Below are 18,884 nucleotides of genomic sequence, written 5' to 3'. Positions count from 1 at the left end.
CCGTTTTTTTTTTTTGCGATTTCCTCCTCCCACCACGAACAAGAATTAACACATGACTTTGGATTCAAGAGCTAAAGACCATACTGCTATTGCGGCTGCGAAGGTGTTGCAGTGCCAGAACCGTTGGAAGGAGGAGTTCCCAGTCCAGACAGTGGACTTACGGTGCCACTTGGTGGGACGGGAATTTGAATATCTTCGGGACTACCGGGGACCATTGACTCGGGGAGGTCGGGGATCTTGATGCGCTTTGCGACGTTGTTGTAGGACGAGGGTATGATCTAGAAAATGTAAGTGTTTTGAATGAGAAACGAGCTTGGGTTAAGGGGTAAACTTACTTCGATAATCTCATCACGGGGAAACTCGAGTTTGGGAATGTCTGCTGCATTGCATGCCATAAGGTATCCATAAAGCACACGAAGCACGGATTCGTGGGCGATGATCAGAAGATCGTTTTCTTCGCGCTCGAGCTCGAGAATGATGGGCTCCATGCGTACGGCAAGGTCGTGATACGACTCTGCGCGGGGGTATCGGTGATGGTATGGATCTACCTCGTGCTTTTTGACTTCCTCGGGGAACTCTTCTCGAATTTTGGCTTCGGACATCTTCTCGCACACACCGGGGTTCATCTGGCTCATTTGAGATCGTTGCCTTACCCGGTATCCCATAGAAGCTAGAACCTCTGAAGTCTGGACAGTCCTTCGACGTGTCGAAGTCCAGATGGTCAGTGGTTTTAGAGACGCATCTGTCGCTCCAGACTCGATTAATTTCTGCTTTTCTTCCTCACGGTACTTCAACAACACTTCGCTCATCTTTCTTGCGTACTCGTGACCCTCTGGTGAGAGATTGGCATCGGCTTTGTATGAATCCTCCTCTCGCGTTGTTCCGGCACGTGCAAAGTATGTTTGCCGTGACTTGATGTGCAGATTGAGCAGGTAAAAGACAATACGCTGTGAGAGGTATCCAAACGCGCAGTTGTTTACAACGACCCGCTCGCCAGCATTGATCATTTTGATCCAATGTAGGTCGGTCTCCTCCATAGTCTCGAAATGAGGTATCCGTGCATTAATACGTGCCAGATAGTCTTGAACTGCGTCCTCGTCCTTCCAACCCTTGTAATCTGGTGAGGAAATCTTAACACGACGAACGTTTTCCTGGATGATGCGTTCGTCTGTGCAGTGTGATTCGATGAAGATTGTTTGGATCCCATTCTTTGCGAACTCCTTGGCTAACGACCGACGGCCCTGGCTGATGGCGTTGACGGCATCGTAAATGGCTACCTGACCTTTGTCGTTCTCCAGAAAATGATAGATATCGTCGCGACATTTTTTCAAAATCTTGTTGCGAAGCAAGACGGACTGTGGTGCTGCGTTGAGGAAGAAGTAGTCTTCAGGTACGTCCATGCCCGGACTTAGCGTAGCGCGACGGTAGTCGCCAAGATGAAACACGTGAGTCTTGACTCCGAGCCAGCGCAGGTAGCGGGCCAGGGCAACAGAGGTGTGCGTCTTTCCTCGAGCCGGGAGTCCGCAGGTGGCGATGACTATCCTGCCTGAATGGAAGAGGCGGCCCGACTCTGTGCTATAGAGTTGGGCAGGCGCCATTTCTTCCCTAGCAGGCAGGTCGTGGATTGCATCGACGGCTGTACTCGACCGCCGCCGGAAGCGGGGTGAGTTTGCGTATATCTCAGCGGTGCTATGCATGGTGAGTGAATGTTTTCTTGGGGCCATGTGCAGCGCTGCTGCTGGAGCATGGCCGTGGAAAGTGGGGTCATGGCACTCACAGTAGGGTGTCCATAGTTGTAAATAGGCAAAGTCTATAGGGAGAAGAATTGAAGCAAGAAGAAGACTGCGGATTGTGAGATGAAAGGGAAACAGCCACTCGTTAAGAAATGTGAGTAAGGTATGGATGCTTCAAGAAGGTCACGGTTCCCCGGTAGTCCAAAGGTGTGCCGAGCGACGTCAGCGAGCAAGGCGCGACAACCCGCGACAGTTCAATGTAGCGATTCAACCAGGCCACGTCGCAGGACTGTCTGAGAAGAACCAGTCAGTGCTTTTTCTTTTGGAGGATTTGGGAGTCGAAGGACTCAAGGCGCAAATGTCCGCTGCCGTCATGTTGGGGAGCCAGCCCTCGAAGATAACGGATTCGGGCGCTGCGTGGGCTAGCGCCTATTATGTCATCAGTAACTTGAGAAAATGTTCACGATATCATCACTGCCCAGCGCCCGCGACGCATCACAGCATCCCCTCACCCACCTGCTGCCATTTCCAATTCCCCCTGTGCCGGCCCTCCCATATACATAGGGAGCTTCTACTTGGACCTCGACGCACACTTTCGTCATGGCTACCCCGCTGCAGCTCAGCAACCCGGCGCAGGAACAGGCTGTCGCTGATATCCTCTCGCGGCCTCGCGCAGCCAATACCGGCCCATTCGCACAATTCCTCAACGTATACGATACCTTTCAAGAACGGAGAGAGGCATTGGGCCTCAGGAACCCCGGCACAGTGGAAAACATTGCCCGCGAGGTCCAGCGCGATGTCTTTTTGAACAATTCCAGCTTTTCGGGCCTGCGCGCCGAACTCACAAAGGCATTCAGCGCTGCCCCGCTCTTCCAGGTTGCCCACTCGTTGTCTATGGGGTCGCAGGTCATGCCCCCATACTCATACATGGTTCTTTACGGATCACCTAGGGTGCGTCGCTCGCTTGCTGGGCTGTTTTTAGCATGCTGACATTTTGCAGGTATTCATGCAAGGAAACATTGACAATGAACTCGCCTTCTCCGGCCGCTTCAACTGGCGCTGGACGTCAGCATTCGTTTCCAAGGCCGCTGTCCAACTCACTTCCCAGGGCAACATGGTCTCGCTTGAGAACGACTACACGGGCGCCGATTTTTCCGCTTCCCTCAAAGCCGTCAACCCCTCGATACTTGATGGTGGTGTTACCGGTATGCTCATGGGGAGCTACCTTCAGTCCATTACCTCAAGACTCGCACTCGGCATTGACGCTTTCTGGACACGCCCCGCCATGGCATACCCACCAGAACTCAATGTTTCGTATGCAGCGCGCTACAGGACTGAAGACTGGATGGCCTGTGGCCAGATTATCCCTGACCGTGGTGTATTGGAAGCCTCATACTGGCGCAAGCTCACAGACAAGGTCGAGACGGGTATCAACTGCAACTTGGCGTTTGCTGGTATTGGCCCTGGAGGCCCCATGGCTGGCCCACAGAAGGAGGGAAATGTCACAATCGGTGCCAAATACGACTTCCGTCAGTCTTCATTCAGGGCGCAGATCGACAACCAAGGCAAGGTAGCTTGTCTGCTGGAGAAGATGATTGCGCCACCAATTCGCGTGACCTTTTCAGGCGAGATCGACCACAAGCAGGTACGTCATTAAAAAAATTCAAGTTTCAATGAGCAATGCTAACAAGCTGCAGAATGCTGCCAAGCTCGGTTTGGCCGTCGCAATAGAAGCAGCCGACGAGGCTGTCATGGAGCAACAAGAACAACAGGGTGCCGCAATGTCAGCCGGTGCGATTCCCTTTTAAACGCCTCTCAACTCACACCCATGTATCGACTATAATACCATGACTCTTCTCTTTGCTGTATTATCACCTTTCTTGGAGCGAGCGCAGTCTGGGTAGAACCTCTACCCCACCATCTGCGGATTGGTTACGGTACTGCATGCGCGCCGATAGAGTGAATGTTTTTTGCTACAGCATCTTACGAATGTAAAACGGCGCAATGTTCACATGGAATGGGCTACGAGCGCTTGGTAGACCGGACCATGGCGGTTTATGTTGTACGCCAGATGATTTCGGAAATCGAGGTGAATGTATTTGTAAATATAGTGGCCGTGGGGCACCCAAAAAACGAAAATCAAAAATACTGTAAGCAGCTACACTCTTCACACTTGGGTTTCAATAGCAGCCATTCGTGTGTGACGCAATAAATTATCGTGGAGTCGAGAAATATAATACAGATCGTTAACGGCTGGGAAAAAGAATTGCCGGTTTCCGCTACATGTACATGATCATTCCCGTCCCATGCACCAATCCCACTATCGTAACAAGCCAAGTAAGAAACCGTCGGCGCTTGTGCCCGGTGAGAGCCCATCTGTCGGAAGTGCGACAAATGAGGGGAGATGACAATTGTTTTTATTTTACTGGTTTTACAAAGCCGGCTTTGCGCCCTGCGATTGGCCTGGAAGTGGCGCACCGGGAGCCATGAACTATTAAGAAAAAGTTAGCATATCAAGATATGTGGTTGATAGGACGCAAGCAATATGTTGGCTGAGAAGAAGAACTGCCTCTTTCAACAAATAAAAAAAAACGTACCTCGTTCTGCGCGCGCTGTGCTTGCAACTCAGCCCTCTCCTGCTCAACAATCATCTGCTCCTCGCTGTACGCCAAAGCCCACGGCACACCCAACAGCAGCGCACTGGTGCTCACGACCCACAGCGTCTTACCACCCATGCTCAGGCCGCTCTTGAACCACGACGAGATTGTGCTTGCTTTTGACGAGACGGAGCGCCGTGTGCTGGCGGGAATCATATCTTGCAGCGCTGAAAGGCGCTCGAAAAATGTCTCATCGGGCTGCACCGAGTGGACGGACGAAGTATCGGAATCTGCGGTTTTGCCATGGTTAGCAATTGCTGCGAGTGGGTGCGAAGCGGGTAAACTGGGTTTGTGAAGAGGCAGGATTGTGGTGTCGTACCCGAGTCCGTGTCCCAGTCCTCGTCGTCAACGGGACCTTCCTGCTCGCGCATAAACTCCTCGTCGGTGACTTCTGTAAGCTGAACCATTGTGACGGAGTTGTATGTGTTTAATTGGTGAGATAAAGAGTAGAAGGTGGCGGTTGGATAGAGGCGGGGGTGGAGTTGGCGATGGGTGGTGGTGGTGTCGGGCCTCGAGCTTTGTCGCTTGTGACGATGATTGCGATGATGAACTTTTAGTGCACGGACCATATATACTTGCGCTAGACGGGGGGCGGGGCGGGGGTCTACCGAACAACTTCAACCATGGAGTCGGGTGGTGACGACCTTCCACTCATACTAGTTCATGCGGTTTAAGTCTGCATGCTAAGCATTGCGTTAAAATAGGCCGTTTGTATACGTGCAGAGAGTTTCCCTGCGTGCGGAACAACCATGCGGCTCTTAGTCTACCGTCGTTATAACAGGTAGCTAGTGACGACTATACCTTCGGCACGCGACATCCAATATAACCTTATAGATCATTTCCAGCAAGATACAGATTTTATGGATTGCATCTGCATAGACAGTTGAGTACATCGTTGCCATAGTATTCTTGTCTGGTTCCTCCCTTCTCCAAGCTTTAAGGTGTCAACCAGCATACTTCCTAATGTCCCTAGACATTGCAACACATCCAGCTTTATTCCAAAAACCGGTACATACTATCATAGCAAAACACATAATATGTACGAATATAACACATCGTTCCTGATTTTAATGCCACATACGACCATCGGCGAAGTATTGCACCGGATCCCGTCCGCTCTCCACACGTTAAATCTTCGACCGGCGGACTAGTAGTCAGGTGGGTGACCACTGGCGAATCCCCGCTGTTGTATGTTTTTTGTTTTTTTGCAAGTCATATTAATCAAAGTTGAATACCTACGGTTTAGTGGCTGTAACGCTGAAACCAAATTTTTTGCATCTTTTGCGCTCATTGTTGAAGAAGCTTTAGTCATATGAGCTCATCCCTGGTGGCGTCCCTATTACTAAGACACTGAACCGGGCTATAGTCTGGGGAATCTTATAATTATGTACTTGTGAACTTCAAACGACTTCCATTTTCATGAGTAATTTCAGCTGCAAATGTCCTATGTGCGAGCCTTTAGATCTACAAATCGACGGTATAATGACGATAAACATATGCTTCCTTGACCTAAGGACTTTCATGTGATGGAAACATACCTCGGTGTTAGTTCCACCACTACTTGCTAACAGCATTAAGCTTTTTTTATCATATTTTCTATAGAAAAATTCAAATTTGTGTGAAATTTAGAATGTAAAGCCTGTTCTCCAATAAGATTCCCACAACCTACAGATAACTCTGGACCATAGACGCAAACCAGAAGCTTCAAAAGTAAAAAGTCTCGAAATAATGTGCAAAATAGCTCCAAAGTGGCCCTTTGACCAAATGTGTTAAGAAATTACCTAACTCTAAAACACTTCTTGACAATTCATATTCTTGCAGGACCCAGCATACCTATCATCCTGAACGGCAGCAACCCAGCGACAAGGACGATACTCATCCTTATCCTTGTAATAAACAAGCGCCACAGTGCCCTTGCCTGAATACCTGCATACCTCAACGCTGTATTGAGAAATATAAACATATCCAAACCCCGCTAGTCGTCTGCGAAACATGCACCACAAACTCCTCTTTTCCTTTCCCGTTATGCTCCTAGTGACTGCTTAAAACATTCCTTGTAGAAGAAAAATGCATGCCAACAGTTCATTTTCGGGTACATTCAAATGTCGTAGTAGCGGTAGTGGTTATGCATAAGTTTTGTCTGCACCTGATTTGTCTAATTCCCTTAAGCACTAAACACCTATATTATTTAAATAGTAGAAGATATGTAGGCCTTTTATAGAATAAGGCATAGTAATAGAGCATTATGGGATCGTTCTTGTATAGAGTAATGTTTGGAGCTTCCGGCAATCCCAGTGATTATCTCGGTCCTATCTGCACGTACGTATCGTGGAGGAGAGACTTACTCAACAAAGCTCTGATACATCAACTGACCAGCTGTTTCTTTTTTACACGAAAACATATCCTAACGCTCTCGGATATGACTGACAATCCATAAAGAAGCTCGAGAGCAATGAATTCAAGTGCCCTATTTCATTTGTATGAAAGATGTATTTACAGCATACCGGTATTTCCACCGAGCCTAACATCACACGGGATTGTGCAAGAAAAGGATAAAGCGCACTTCTTTCTCTTGCCGAGTCAAAAAAAAAAGGGGGAAGGGGGGGTGACGGGACGGAAAAAATAATAATGTTCCACGGTCAGTAAATTGATGAAAGAACGCCACGCTCCACACAAGCCTCGATTAACTCCAGTAGCCCACGCTTATCCAAAAGCTTCTTTCCCCCTCGCCGCATCTTAGCCCCAACGCCGCCCCCTCACAACCCCAGTAGCTTCTCCGCATTCCCATGCGCAAACAAATCCATTTCCTCATCCCTCAACACCCTCGCCTCAGCCAGCTTCTCCACAAACGCCCACCCATCCGTCATGTCACTAAACGGATAATCCACCGAATACATGATGCGCTCTACAGGACTAACCTGCCTCAGCTGCTCAAACTGGCGGACCGTAAAAAACGCACTCGTCGTGGACCAGATATTCGTGCTCCACACGCGCTCAAACGACGTGTCGTTGCGTAGGCCAGTCGAGTCGATGCGGTCGATGAACATGGGTAGGCCTTCGCCGTTGTGTCCGATGATGAGTTTGAGACGGGGGAAACGGTCGAAGAGGCCGGCGCCGTAGAGACGCAACACGTGCGTTCCGACGTCGACGTGCCAGCCCCAGGAGTTGGAGCCTAGGCGGCCGGCGAGGGCGGCGGGATAGTTGCCTGCGAAGAGCTTGGAGGTGATGTCTGCGGTGGGGGATGCAGGGTGCAGGTACAGTGGGACGTCGAGGGCTTGTGCCATGGCGAAGACGGGGTCGAAGCGTGCGGCGTCGTAGTAGGTGCCGTCTTTGAGGTGGTTCCAGATCATTGCGCCTTTAAAACCGAGGTCGGTTACGCTGCGGTTCAGTTCTGTGGCTGCTTCGTCGGGGAGCGCCATGGGCAGGACTGCGAAGCCGGCGAAACGTTTAGGGTTTGATTTGATGGCATCGCGGATGGCATCGTTGGCTGCGCGGCATCCTGATGGGTCCTCAGATCCTGAAGCTGATTGCTGTGCGAGTACTTGAAGAGAGACGTGGCCGGCGTCCATGGCGGCGATTCTGCCTGCTCCGACGTCTTTGAGTTTGGCGAGTATGCCGGGGTTGCGCTGGGTTAGGCCGCTGGCGATGATCTCGGCTTCGAGCGAGGGGGAGACGGCATGCTCTTCGAGTGCGATGAGGCGCTTGGGGAGGTAGTAGTGGGATTTTGGAGGTGGGGATGCCGTTGGTATACTGTTCGCGCTTAGGGCGAGAGAGAAGAGCGTGCCAAGGTGAGTGATGCGCATCTTGGGTGGAAACGATATGAAGAGCAGCCTTTGGCCACAGTCATTGCCAGAATACTATAGCCTTTATATGCATTGGACTTGGGCTGGACTGCTTGAACAAATGCACTATCGCTCTATCCATCTTTCTACACACATCAAGTCTTGTACTAGCGCGTCATTCAGCTATGTACTATACCGCCTCGTACACTCTTATATCGAGCTCATGATCCTCCGATTGGTTGCTGCCATCTTCGCCCCCGCATGGCGTTAAGGCGGCTCGTGGCGTATGTGTCTAGATCGTGGAGGTGCAATCTCCACAAGAAATAGGAATAGTAGCGGTACCCCCCTTCCCCCCAAGAAAACTGCCGGTATAGTCGCAAATAGTGTGCTGCAAAATTAGTATGAGCGATCGGTAGTGTTCATAGTTACCCCGCCACCACGACGTCTCTCAGAACCGATATCAATCCTCTCACTACTATTTACGAGGGGGGTAATAGAGGAATTAACGGAAGATCTAGACCCTAGTTGCGGTGACATGCTTAGCTTCGGTCCTAATGCCAGCGGGTAGATGCTCCCGCATTTCGACCACTATTCCTAGAAAGGGTAGCTTACTGGATATCTGTTGATGACCTAGATCTGTCGTGTATAAGTATATTTCACTTTCAACTTGCAAGTTTTCGTTGAATTGAGCTAGTTTAGTTATCACAGAGATTGCAGAGCAGAGACTTTACTGTTACGAGGAATAAAGCCGTAAGCGATTGCAACGATGAATTATACTACGTGATTACAAAGAACAGTGGTAAACAAAGGAAAACTCAATCCTGATTGAAAGAAAGTATCATACCCCCAGCATTCTCACCTGCATTCAAGTCCACGGAAGGCTGTGCAGAAGACAGTTCTACACCGTGAGCTAGGAAGATGTTTCGGTACTTTTCGATGAAGTCCATCGCTTCGTTTCTGCTCACTCGGAAACGTCCTTGTTTGAACTGATCCTTAAGCTTCTGAAGCGTACTTTCCCACGCCACGCATCCGTCATGTTGCTCCTTAGGATTAGCGCCCATATCAAGAAACATTTGGATGGTTTGCAAATAGGCCCCCAGATCCCATTGTTCAAAGATACCATATTCTTCCGGTAAAGTTCGTAGAAAAAAGATCCAAAGAGATGGTAGCTCGACTATAGTCCATTCTTCTGTTCTCTGCGCTTCTAATTCGTTTACGAGGACCCGGACCATGGATTCACTGCGAGCTGCGCTCTTTGCACTCCAGTCCATATTCATTGCAACGGGCAGCAGCTTCTTAAGACTCGGTTGTGATCCCTTTTCTGAAGACAAACGCAACTTGCAACAGACGTAGTTGCATAGCGCAGCTTCAACCGCAAGTTCTAGGAAAGATTCATAGTTGAAACCTAAAGCTCTAATACCAGGCGACTGTGTTGGCAATTTTTCGATCTCCTGAGCAGATGATAGAGCTAAAAGGGTACGTTCCAGTTCATCCAGCGTCTGGACTTCCGGGGCTTGGAATCTTTCATCAGAGACTCTTGCGTGGGAAAGAATACCGTTGACCATTTGCCGCACAAGTTCATTACGTCTTTTTGGACGAGCGGGAAAATTGGTCGGCAGTGCTTTGATCTGAGCTAGGAGTGCTCGACCTATTGCAGATAGTGGTTGGAAATCGGTTTTTATGTTTTGTCTAATCATTTTCTGAATGGCCTCAGTGTTGAGAAAATCTTTAACCGTCCGGTGGAGAAAATTAACGATGAATACATCAAAGAGAGTGCTCTTGTCGATAGTACTGGTTGCGACTGGTGAGTCTCCGGGATCATCGATGATATTTCTGAGAAGTTCACGTTTATCGTCATCGTCACTGGCGATCAGAATCTCGAGCAATCCATTGCAGCGTGCATTGAGGCGTCTTTTCGTAATTTGCAATCGGTGTATGATCTCTTGACGCGACGGCTCCTTGATCTCTGCATTGATTCCATAGCATGGGTCTTCTTCATCGACGTATGAATATACAAGCAAGGACATAGGGTAAGTAGCTTTGAGAGCAATTTCGAAAGTCTCTGCTGCACGTTCCGAGTAGGCACCGTCAGTAGTAGAAAGGATATGTAGGAAATACTCTTCCAGTGTCGAAAGGAGAAGACGTATCCTTCGCTGTAATTCGGAGAGTCTGTCGCAATTCAACAGACCTTGCAAGAGTGATCGGACGATGAGAAACACCCATAAGAATACTCCATCAGCTTTTCGCACAATGTCTTCGACAAGTTCATTGTATCGATTATCCATGGTGATTAACGATATGAACTGCGGGCTAGACTCCAGCTTGTCGCGAACGAATCATTCAATATCAGGCTTCGTAAGATCTTCCAAAAAGAGTCTGCGTTCAGTATCTTGGCCGAAAGCATCTTGGAAGACGTTCCAGGGTCGACTTGAAACACATAGCTTGATATCAGGCGATGTTGTGAGGTCTTGAAGTACGTTGATGAGATCTGATTGGTCTCCGTCGTACTCATCAAGGCCGTCAATAAAGAAACAGAACTTTGCAGATATGGTGCCTTGCTCTTGAATACGTCGGAACGTATCCTTCATCTCCCCCTGAAACCAGGGTGCAGGTTCTGAGTGGTTCAAAGATTGTTCTTGCCATCTTTGTGGTGCTACTATAGGAATAAGACTTGGGCACTTTCTTAGTATCTCGTACAAAAGGGACTGGAGCAGGCCTTCTACGGATTTTTGTCTTTTTGTGCCAGAATTCCAGAAGAAGAAGCCCGTGGTGACCAATTCTTTCTGCCCGCGCCAATCTTGTAGCTCTAAGAGTGTTCGGGGATTGTCATATAGAAATTTGACGAGCGTTGATTTTCCAGAGCCCGGTTTGCCGGCAATCCAGTAATGGCCGTCTCCAGACCGTAGCCACTCGGCAAATTCGAACTGTTTACAAGAGCGGTCCGCTGTTGATTGCGATGTATATGCCCATTCGAATGTTTTGCTATGGGCCTCCGGGATTTGAGCGTGCCGCACGTTCATGGAGTCGAAACATAAGCCTTTTAAGATCCGATGTTGAGTGGCGATCCGGTTCCCAGCTGTAGCCAATTTGGATAGATCAGAGGCAATCTCGCTGAGTTTCGAGGATATATTATCGCTGCAGTCCATAGAATTATCGGAAGACGATTGTTTGTCATCAAGTTTCTTTGTCACAGAGGCCTTCCACGCCAAGAGATCTTTCGCGCGCGTCTCCTCTCGACCAGCGTGGCAAGAAAGCTCCGCCAACATTTTGGTTACGTTTGACTGGTTACTTATAGATACTGGGATTAGAATGATTGTGCATAAAACCCGCATGTCGTCGCAGTGTACCTCAGTATTGTCAACAAACAGACAGTGATGCGTGTCTGGAATTCCTTCAAACGAGTTTTCGCAGCATTGATCTCATTATCTTTCATCACAACTCGCGCTGCCTGCCATAAACTCCCAAACTTTCCCACTCTTCCACTGCCTTTGAGCTTCTTGAGCAGATTAGAAAACACATCAACAAGCTCTGTGCAATCTTTTGCCATGACGGCCAAGTCCCTTTCTTCACCAGTGGTCCCCGAGGATAGAGGAACAGTAGATGCTGAAGAAAGCAGGTCGTCTTTGAGACATTGAGTCTCTCCAAGGTAGACTCAATGTCTGTGTACTCTTGGGTTGCTCCATTCCCAGAACGATGCACCTGCCGTGCTTTTTTGAATAGCTTACCGCTAAAGTCGATAAACTGGAATATGTTGGCTGCCAGTGACAACGCAGCAAACGACTCAAGTGCCATCTTTGCTATGAACCAGTGGTTTCTAGAAGGAACCACAATCAATTTAATATAGAAGATCAGAAGATGCCTAATATGTGGCTGTGTTTGCTTTCCCCGCACAAAGCTGAGATGTGATAGAGCGCTAGCACACCACACAGTCTGCCTTTCAATCTGCCTCAGGGGCGCAGTAGCACCTTCCTCCGAGACCGCCACTGAGCGCATTCCAGGCTCTAAGAACTAGTTCCTATCCCAACTATCTCCCCGCTCGTTGCTGCGCCGCTCCAACAACAAGCTATCTCTAAACGTCTAATCAATGGTTGTATTTTTCAGATATACACCATGTCTACAATCGTATTTTACCGAGCTAGTAATATTGTTTAGATCTATAATTGTGAGGTGCGCTCGCAGATAGACATAAAATATATCAGTTAGTGTGAATTAAGACGAATCCTCAAGAAGTTAACTTCAGGTTCGAATGAGACTATATACTCTATGCACGTGACTGTGGCTGCACTAGCCCGAGGGGTATCCGACGGATTCCCGAGGGTAGACCTCTATTTCAGAGTATCGAGACAATAAATCCCTAGAATGAGGAGAACTAAGCTAACTATAGCCTCTACCTACAATTCTTCAAACTGCCACCTAGCTTATAAACCAAATTTTTTTTAGCAACGCAAAGAACGCGTTTAGTTGGCGTAGAGCCTTTTCACTACTCTCCTTGTTGGTAGCGTAAGATAAGTTGCAGACATGGAGTACGAAGCCTCTTGAAAAGAATTAAGAGACGAACGTGCTCTTGAGAGCAACCAAAATTTCTACAATGTATCTATATGCTTTCTACACGCACGCAAACCATGTACATGATGCATTTGCTGCGCTAACTTTTTACATCCATGAGTACTACTTTACGTTCTTTTCTCTCACCATGATCAACGCCTTTTACCCAACATTTCCTTTCCCAGTCCGTCCCTACCTTCTTCCCTTGTGATCTGCTCAGCAGCTTTGACAAGATCATACGTGATTTCGTCATTCACCACACTATCCTTGTTATACGATGGGTGCGACTGGACGAAATGTCTGATCCACTTAGCCGCTGTCCAGTACGTTCCGTTGGCGCGTTTGCGGATCAAGTCGAGATATGTAGCAAGATCGCAGCGAGTCTCTACGTCGACGTTCATGCTATTGAGGTACGATTCCACAAGAGGAATGAGACCAGGGAAGCCAGCTTCGCCAGACGAGGTTTGCTGCCCATTGATGACTTCGTTGATAGTCATCTTCTCATACTCCTCTTCAACTGGTCCAGTGGGTGTTACTGGCCGACTTGGATTCTCAGCAGGTGTCGAAGTACCTGTGCCATTACTGGCTTTGTGCGTCGGAAAAGGGTCTTTGCGAAACCAGAACTTCTGCGTCGACACGGCGTCACGGATGTGTGCTGTCTCCATGTTTTCTGATACCAGTGTGATAGGGATGTAGAAGTTGAGGTTAAACGACAGTATCGCGCGGGTGAGGAGGACAATGAAGATTGAGAAGGCTGCATTTTCAAAGTCTGTAATCTGGATCTCCATAGGCCGGAACTCGACGCGCCAGCCCATGTCTGAGCCAGCTGGCGGAGGCTTGAAGCGCATGTGCTGCCAGTTTGTTGATTGTAGATTTTCAAAATGATCAGCTTTAGTAAGATCGAGTTCTTCGAGATCTTCTGCAAAAACAACAATGGGGTCACGGATAAAGAGATGAGCAAAGTGGGTCGCTAGCAAATCATCCATGCCCCCCTCAACCAGACGCTTCTTGAGGTCAGGGTCTATGATGAGATTTGGGTCGAGGTATTCTGGCCGTAAGCGGGGGTCCTGAGCGATGTAGGTTGAGTTGGATGCATAGCGAGACTTAGGGAGCCGCCACCTATCGTTCTTCAGGGGCTGCTGAAAGTCAGAAACTCGTCAGACACTAGATGAAATTAACTAACCTTTTCTCCCAGTTCTTCTGGAGTACGGTCGTCGACCGATCTACTGATCTGATTCCAGCGCACGTCTGTGTCGGCGAGGAAGCCCTTGTAGATTGGAGTGGCTGCTGTCAGTGCTAGGAGAATCGGGGCTATCGGACTGAGCTGATCATACATGGTCCTGCCCTCTTCAATGTTCTTTGCTTGGAAGGTGATTTGCAAGCAGCAACTTCCCATTCCAAAGGCCATTGCATCCATGTGAATGTAGTTGTCTTGGGCAGCACCATTGCGGACATCGTCGTCCTCGGGCCAATTGTGCAAGTCATAATTGACAGTTGGATCCTTCCAGGGCCATACAGTTTTCTCGTCTCGAAATACGGGCACGTTGACCTGTACCTTTCTGCCTCTCCGCCAACGAATGTTTGCTGCCAAAGTTGGGAAGCGGATATGGGGATTGGCAATCTCATCAGGGACAAACTGAGATCGCAGCTTTGGGCCTGAAACAGGATACGATGGTACGATACAATCGGTCGATCCAAGCCGAGGGAATGTTGTCAACGTGATTGGGAACTCAGTCTCGGCCATGTGATCCTTGGCTATCGCTCGTCTGCGGGATTGTGAGCACACGACTATTGGATAATCAAAACAAGCTCGTCTACCTCCACTTCATGTTTGGCTCGACATCAAGCAGGTCCTTGAAGCCAATTCCCCATGGCTTTCCTGGGGTGGCTTCCAGCATGAACCGCCCAAATTCGGGGTGGAACACGGGAGCGGGATTGTCTTTTGTGCTGTCCTAGTCAGCACAGGTAGGTGAGATGAGAGATATTTTTTTGGCTCACTCGGCATTCCCGGTCTGCAGGTCAGGCACTCCGCCACCTTGCTGCAGGAGCTTCTCGTCACTGGCCAAAGCAGCTAGAATATCGGCCTGGCGGAGCGACAATCGAACCTTGTGGTTATCTTGATCGTAGCAAACCACGAGATACTCAATCTGCACGCAAATTAGTCTCACATGCTGTAGCGGACGAAAACATGTTAGTCACCTCATCGCCCCAGAGGAGTGCGTCCCTCTCCTTTGCTTTGGCGTTGCGCCATACGGCAAGCAGTTGCTGTTTATGACATTACTACTTGTCCATTTCAGGGTCTCAAGGCATGCGTACTTCGATTCCCCATGACCTGACCTGATCAGCGGCCTTTTTGGCCTCTGGCCAGTCGAGAGGCGTTCCGAGGGCCCTTGACATGACATTAGCGAGGATGGTGAGTGGCGTAGCACGGATCTTACAGCAGACCCATCCCGAGTTTCGTAATGCGTCGTAAGAGGTGGTTTAATCTGGGATGGTGCACGGGCAGACAGAGTAGGCGTATGAATGGGTGGCTTGTGGCTCTCAAACGGCGATTGCGGGGAGGTCTTCGGCGAGCACTGCAGGACTTGGGGTCTTTTAAGTGGGGGTTAGCACAAGCCGGGGTTGCTGCAGTTTTTCACCGGCTGCAGACCCCTCGGTTTCCTGCGTTATCGAAAGATCGTCGCTGACCGACAATGGAGAAGAGAGTGTAATTTTTCTTTCCCTTCCGCACGGATGACCAGTGTAGAACTGCAGTACGAGACTAGGGTTCGGAAAACGAATGGATTAATAATGCATGGTGCAGTGCAGCAGGTCCATGCCGCTTCGGAAGAAGGATCTAATACCGAACGGCGCTTGTCGTTTTTGGGACGCCGAGCAGAACATTGACTATACTAGTACTATGTAGATAGACCGACTTCACCACCACTGTAAGACACGCCGCTGCTGCTGTGCACGCAATCGATCTTGGACCGCGCAACGTTACTCGGGCGTACTGACAGCGAGCCTAGGAGCACGACAAGGGCATGGCGTGTCATTTTGTCCTACTCGGCCAGATGCGTCGTATCCCACGTGCACACTCGTCGCCCATATTGAGAAAAGATCTCGTCGATACATGTACATATGTAGTAGCTGCCACGGGCCACAGTGGCATGATTTCTGCAAGCGGATCTTTTCCCTACTCGTTGTGCTGACTTGGGCACCACCTCGTCAGCTTAGGGCCTTGTCGCTGCGTCCACGTCTTTTACAGCTTCATACGTAGATTGCAAGGGGCTACCCCGAGGAACGGTTATTTGGCATAGGATGGAAATAAGTGGAGACCATTGCCTGATTGTCGCAACGTGCAATGCTTGCATGGGGATGGGCCTGCATCAGCGTCGTAGTTGGAAAGAGAGCCAACCGCCGCCGTGCGAGGGATGCATCAATATCTGTCGGCCCACACACACACACACCCCTTACCTCCCTTTCCCATCATTCGAAACCATGATGACATGACTGGCTCTGTTGATTTGCAAACAGAACACGAGACAAACATGACCGGTAGATAGGTAGAAAGCTTTTAGTTGGAGTGGGCCTAAGAGCCTATGGTATCTCTTTGCAAACGCTAGTCAAAACTGCCCAGAGGCTTCGTGCACTTCTAGCAAAGCGCGTGTCGTGCAAAAAAATGCTTAGAAGAACAATCCTGTCCTCCGACGATAAGCGCTTACTTGCGCAACAAAACTCCCGTCCTATGATGGAGCCATCCTAACAGATGCTCATGTACAGAAAACGCCGTCCACCAATACACAGGCCTGAAAGCCCCTGTCTATGTGCCAAAATGCAACCGCTGCTATTAAAAGACAAACATGAAATAGCCAACATGTGTCAGCCCCGACGAATGGGCTCCATCTGTACCTTTGAGTGTAACAACCTTTGGCTAGTGGCTCGTTACTCCATCCTAGTGGTAGTCGGCGATGACGTCTCGATGCCAAAACTCCGTCGTGAAATCCATACAAGGATACTGCAACCCCTTGGAAATGATACAGACGTCTCGTCTCTAGAAAGACAGACTCATCGAATGAATGCCGCTAGTGCAAATGCGAAATGAAAAATAATAATAATGTAAAAAACCCCCGTTTTATGCAGGCAGTCGCATGTCATCAAAATATGGCAAATATGTGCTACTATCTTTGAGTCGCTGGAAAGCGTCAATATAGACAGGTGCTGGTTGGTCATGAACGACCATGGGTATAGAATTGTTGAAGATTGTGCTTCGTGTGTCCAGGACAAGGCGTTGCGTTGGTCATATCGTCGGTGAGCTGTGCTCTATGGGCTTAGGTCGTAGGTTGGAGCTAGTCATGGCTTGCTTTCCCCCCATTTTGCGAGTCAACTTGGCGTAGTCTACGAGTAGTGTTAGCTAATGACAAGCAGCTGCATCACGGTCTTGAACTTACGCAGGCCACAAGCATTGCACAAGGTTCGGGCACCGTCTGGCCCTCTCCGCCACTCGGGTGTCTCGGCACGATTGCAGCTGTGGCATCGCCCGGGTGGAGCAGCACGCTACTCATAGAATCAGTACACATGTCGAGAGAATGTGCAAGGCGGGCTACTTACACCTCGTTTCCTGGTCTTGTTGTCGCCACCAGTAAAGCCACCCATGCCCTTGTTGTCTTCACCATAACCGCTTCCACCTTCGTCGTAGCCGTTCATGGGCCTATACCGGGGATCTTGTGGGGCTTCCACAAGGCTTGCTTGGTGGTGGTTGAAAACAACATCTCGCATGCGTTGGAGAGACATCTGAATCCTTTCGCTTTGCTTTAGCATCTCGTCCACCTCTTCCAACCTCGGCATTGACTGTGGTGTCATGCCAATGCGTTGGTTGTCGTGTGCCCGTTGGCGGTAGATTTTTGAGAACTCTGCAATGCGCCCTGATCCGTCAGCCATCTCGTTGAGCGAGGCCTCGATGTCAAAGCTCTCCAAATGACGCTTGACGGACTCGCCGTACGGAGCTAGACTCGAGCGACCAATCTTCTTTTCTTCCAGACGAGCCATTTCAGCGCTATCTTGCCATGCTTGATGCACATAGCGAGGTGGGGCAGAGTAGGTGGATGTTGCTGGGGGGTATGTAGGATTTGGTGCGCTAGTAGACGAAGCTGACACGGCATAACTGGGGGGATATTGCGAGTATGGGTGATGCTGGCTCATTGGGGGTGCTGACCGAGGAGCCGGGCTCTCGTAGGGTTTCGAAACTGGCGGAGGATACGAAGAATAAGGGATGCTGGGATGTGGGGCGCTTGGAGGCGAAGCAGGCGCGGTCTTGAGAGGATGAAGCGAAGGGAGCTTCGGATTGTGTTGAGGGGTTGGATATGGCGGCCTTGGATCCGAGAAGGGCGGGCGAGGAAGGGAGTCTGTTGGAGCTGGGGCTGGTGGCGGAGGACCTGTTTGTGACGCTGAGGAGGCAATATATGGACTCCTTGGGTGGGACAGAGAGCTAGGTGGCCCTTGGCTGGGGTGCTGGAGATCTGGTGGGTAGTTTCGTGGACGTTGCTCGGCCGGTGAAGGAGCTGCAGAGGATGAATGGTAATGTTGGGGAGCTGATGTTATCGAGGAGGGTGGTGGCACTGTAGCTGGATATGAGAGCGGCTGCTCCGATCCCAGGGCTTCGTGGATGGATGGCAAGGACTGGCGAGCGGGCGCTCGCTGTGAGTCCTTGTCGTCGCCAGACATCCTGCGTGATTCGGGAGGAGACAGCAAGCCTCCGAGCGAGCCAGGCACTGCGCTGGGGATGGAGGACTGGGGATTGCTGTGTGCATGCGATGGCCCAGTGTAAGGGTGCAGCGGGCTGGGCATGGCTGGGGCCGAGTGTTTTCTCTGGTACTCGGCCTCCTCGCGCTTGACTCTCTCGGCATCCATGTGGTTGATTGAAGGGAGGCCGACACTGCAGTCTGTAGTTAGCACATGTATAGCAAGGCCAGGGGGACGACGATGACGTACGCTTGTCTGCTGCCAGCGTCTAAGGTTTCCATCATGAGCGGCACCTTCCGTGGGTGGTGGCAAGGTTTAGTTTGGAGATGCGACAGATGGATGTTGCAAAGGAGCGATGGTGGGGAATGGCAGGCCGGCGGCGTTCATGTGCCTTGCTGCACAAGATTGGGAGGCACCAGAACCTGGAGTCGTTCCTTGCTCGACAA

General features: G+C 49.9%; 7 protein-coding genes across 7 annotated transcripts; 1 reads left to right on the top strand and 6 right to left on the bottom strand.

Annotated features, from left to right (window-relative positions):
- Positions 1 to 86: 86 nt before the first annotated feature.
- Positions 87 to 1,791, bottom strand: COCVIDRAFT_32834 (hypothetical protein; the record flags this gene model as incomplete). Its single annotated transcript, XM_014706899.1, has 3 exons — positions 87 to 278; positions 336 to 1,689; positions 1,778 to 1,791. The coding sequence occupies 3 exons, from the start codon at positions 1,789 to 1,791 to the stop codon at positions 87 to 89; spliced, it is 1,560 nt and encodes a 519-aa protein (XP_014562385.1).
- A 542-nt stretch (positions 1,792 to 2,333) lies between these two features.
- COCVIDRAFT_32858 (hypothetical protein) lies at positions 2,334 to 3,541 on the top strand (the record flags this gene model as incomplete). The annotated part of the gene is made up of 3 exons (XM_014706898.1): positions 2,334 to 2,684; positions 2,734 to 3,378; positions 3,431 to 3,541. 3 exons carry the CDS (start codon positions 2,334 to 2,336, stop codon positions 3,539 to 3,541), a joined length of 1,107 nt encoding a protein of 368 aa, XP_014562384.1.
- Positions 3,542 to 3,872: 331 nt separating this feature from the next.
- Positions 3,873 to 4,109, bottom strand: COCVIDRAFT_84432 (hypothetical protein; the record flags this gene model as incomplete). The annotated part of the gene is made up of 1 exon (XM_014706897.1): positions 3,873 to 4,109. The coding sequence occupies one exon, from the start codon at positions 4,107 to 4,109 to the stop codon at positions 3,873 to 3,875; it is 237 nt and encodes a 78-aa protein (XP_014562383.1).
- Positions 4,110 to 4,164: 55 nt separating this feature from the next.
- COCVIDRAFT_11274 (hypothetical protein) lies at positions 4,165 to 4,797 on the bottom strand (the record flags this gene model as incomplete). Its single annotated transcript, XM_014706755.1, has 3 exons — positions 4,165 to 4,224; positions 4,331 to 4,647; positions 4,710 to 4,797. The coding sequence occupies 3 exons, from the start codon at positions 4,795 to 4,797 to the stop codon at positions 4,165 to 4,167; spliced, it is 465 nt and encodes a 154-aa protein (XP_014562241.1).
- A 2,349-nt stretch (positions 4,798 to 7,146) lies between these two features.
- Positions 7,147 to 8,193, bottom strand: COCVIDRAFT_32831 (hypothetical protein; the record flags this gene model as incomplete). Its single annotated transcript, XM_014706896.1, has 1 exon — positions 7,147 to 8,193. The coding sequence occupies one exon, from the start codon at positions 8,191 to 8,193 to the stop codon at positions 7,147 to 7,149; it is 1,047 nt and encodes a 348-aa protein (XP_014562382.1).
- An 844-nt stretch (positions 8,194 to 9,037) lies between these two features.
- Positions 9,038 to 11,964, bottom strand: COCVIDRAFT_32830 (hypothetical protein; the record flags this gene model as incomplete). The annotated part of the gene is made up of 5 exons (XM_014706895.1): positions 9,038 to 9,053; positions 9,103 to 10,493; positions 10,587 to 11,426; positions 11,543 to 11,809; positions 11,872 to 11,964. The coding sequence occupies 5 exons, from the start codon at positions 11,962 to 11,964 to the stop codon at positions 9,038 to 9,040; spliced, it is 2,607 nt and encodes an 868-aa protein (XP_014562381.1).
- A 905-nt stretch (positions 11,965 to 12,869) lies between these two features.
- COCVIDRAFT_32829 (hypothetical protein) lies at positions 12,870 to 18,719 on the bottom strand (the record flags this gene model as incomplete). The annotated part of the gene is made up of 9 exons (XM_014706894.1): positions 12,870 to 13,853; positions 13,901 to 14,483; positions 14,536 to 14,664; positions 14,716 to 14,864; positions 14,917 to 14,982; positions 15,034 to 15,150; positions 17,134 to 17,253; positions 17,308 to 18,631; positions 18,688 to 18,719. 9 exons carry the CDS (start codon positions 18,717 to 18,719, stop codon positions 12,870 to 12,872), a joined length of 3,504 nt encoding a protein of 1,167 aa, XP_014562380.1.
- Between the last annotated feature and the right edge of the window lie 165 nt (positions 18,720 to 18,884).

The sequence above is a fragment of the Bipolaris victoriae genome, assembly GCF_000527765.1.
Source record: "Bipolaris victoriae FI3 unplaced genomic scaffold scaffold_1, whole genome shotgun sequence".
In the NCBI taxonomy this organism is placed as follows: Eukaryota; Fungi; Ascomycota; class Dothideomycetes; order Pleosporales; family Pleosporaceae; genus Bipolaris; species Bipolaris victoriae.
Note: the sequence above shows the minus strand (reverse complement) of the source record. Positions and strands in the feature narration are given on the sequence as shown.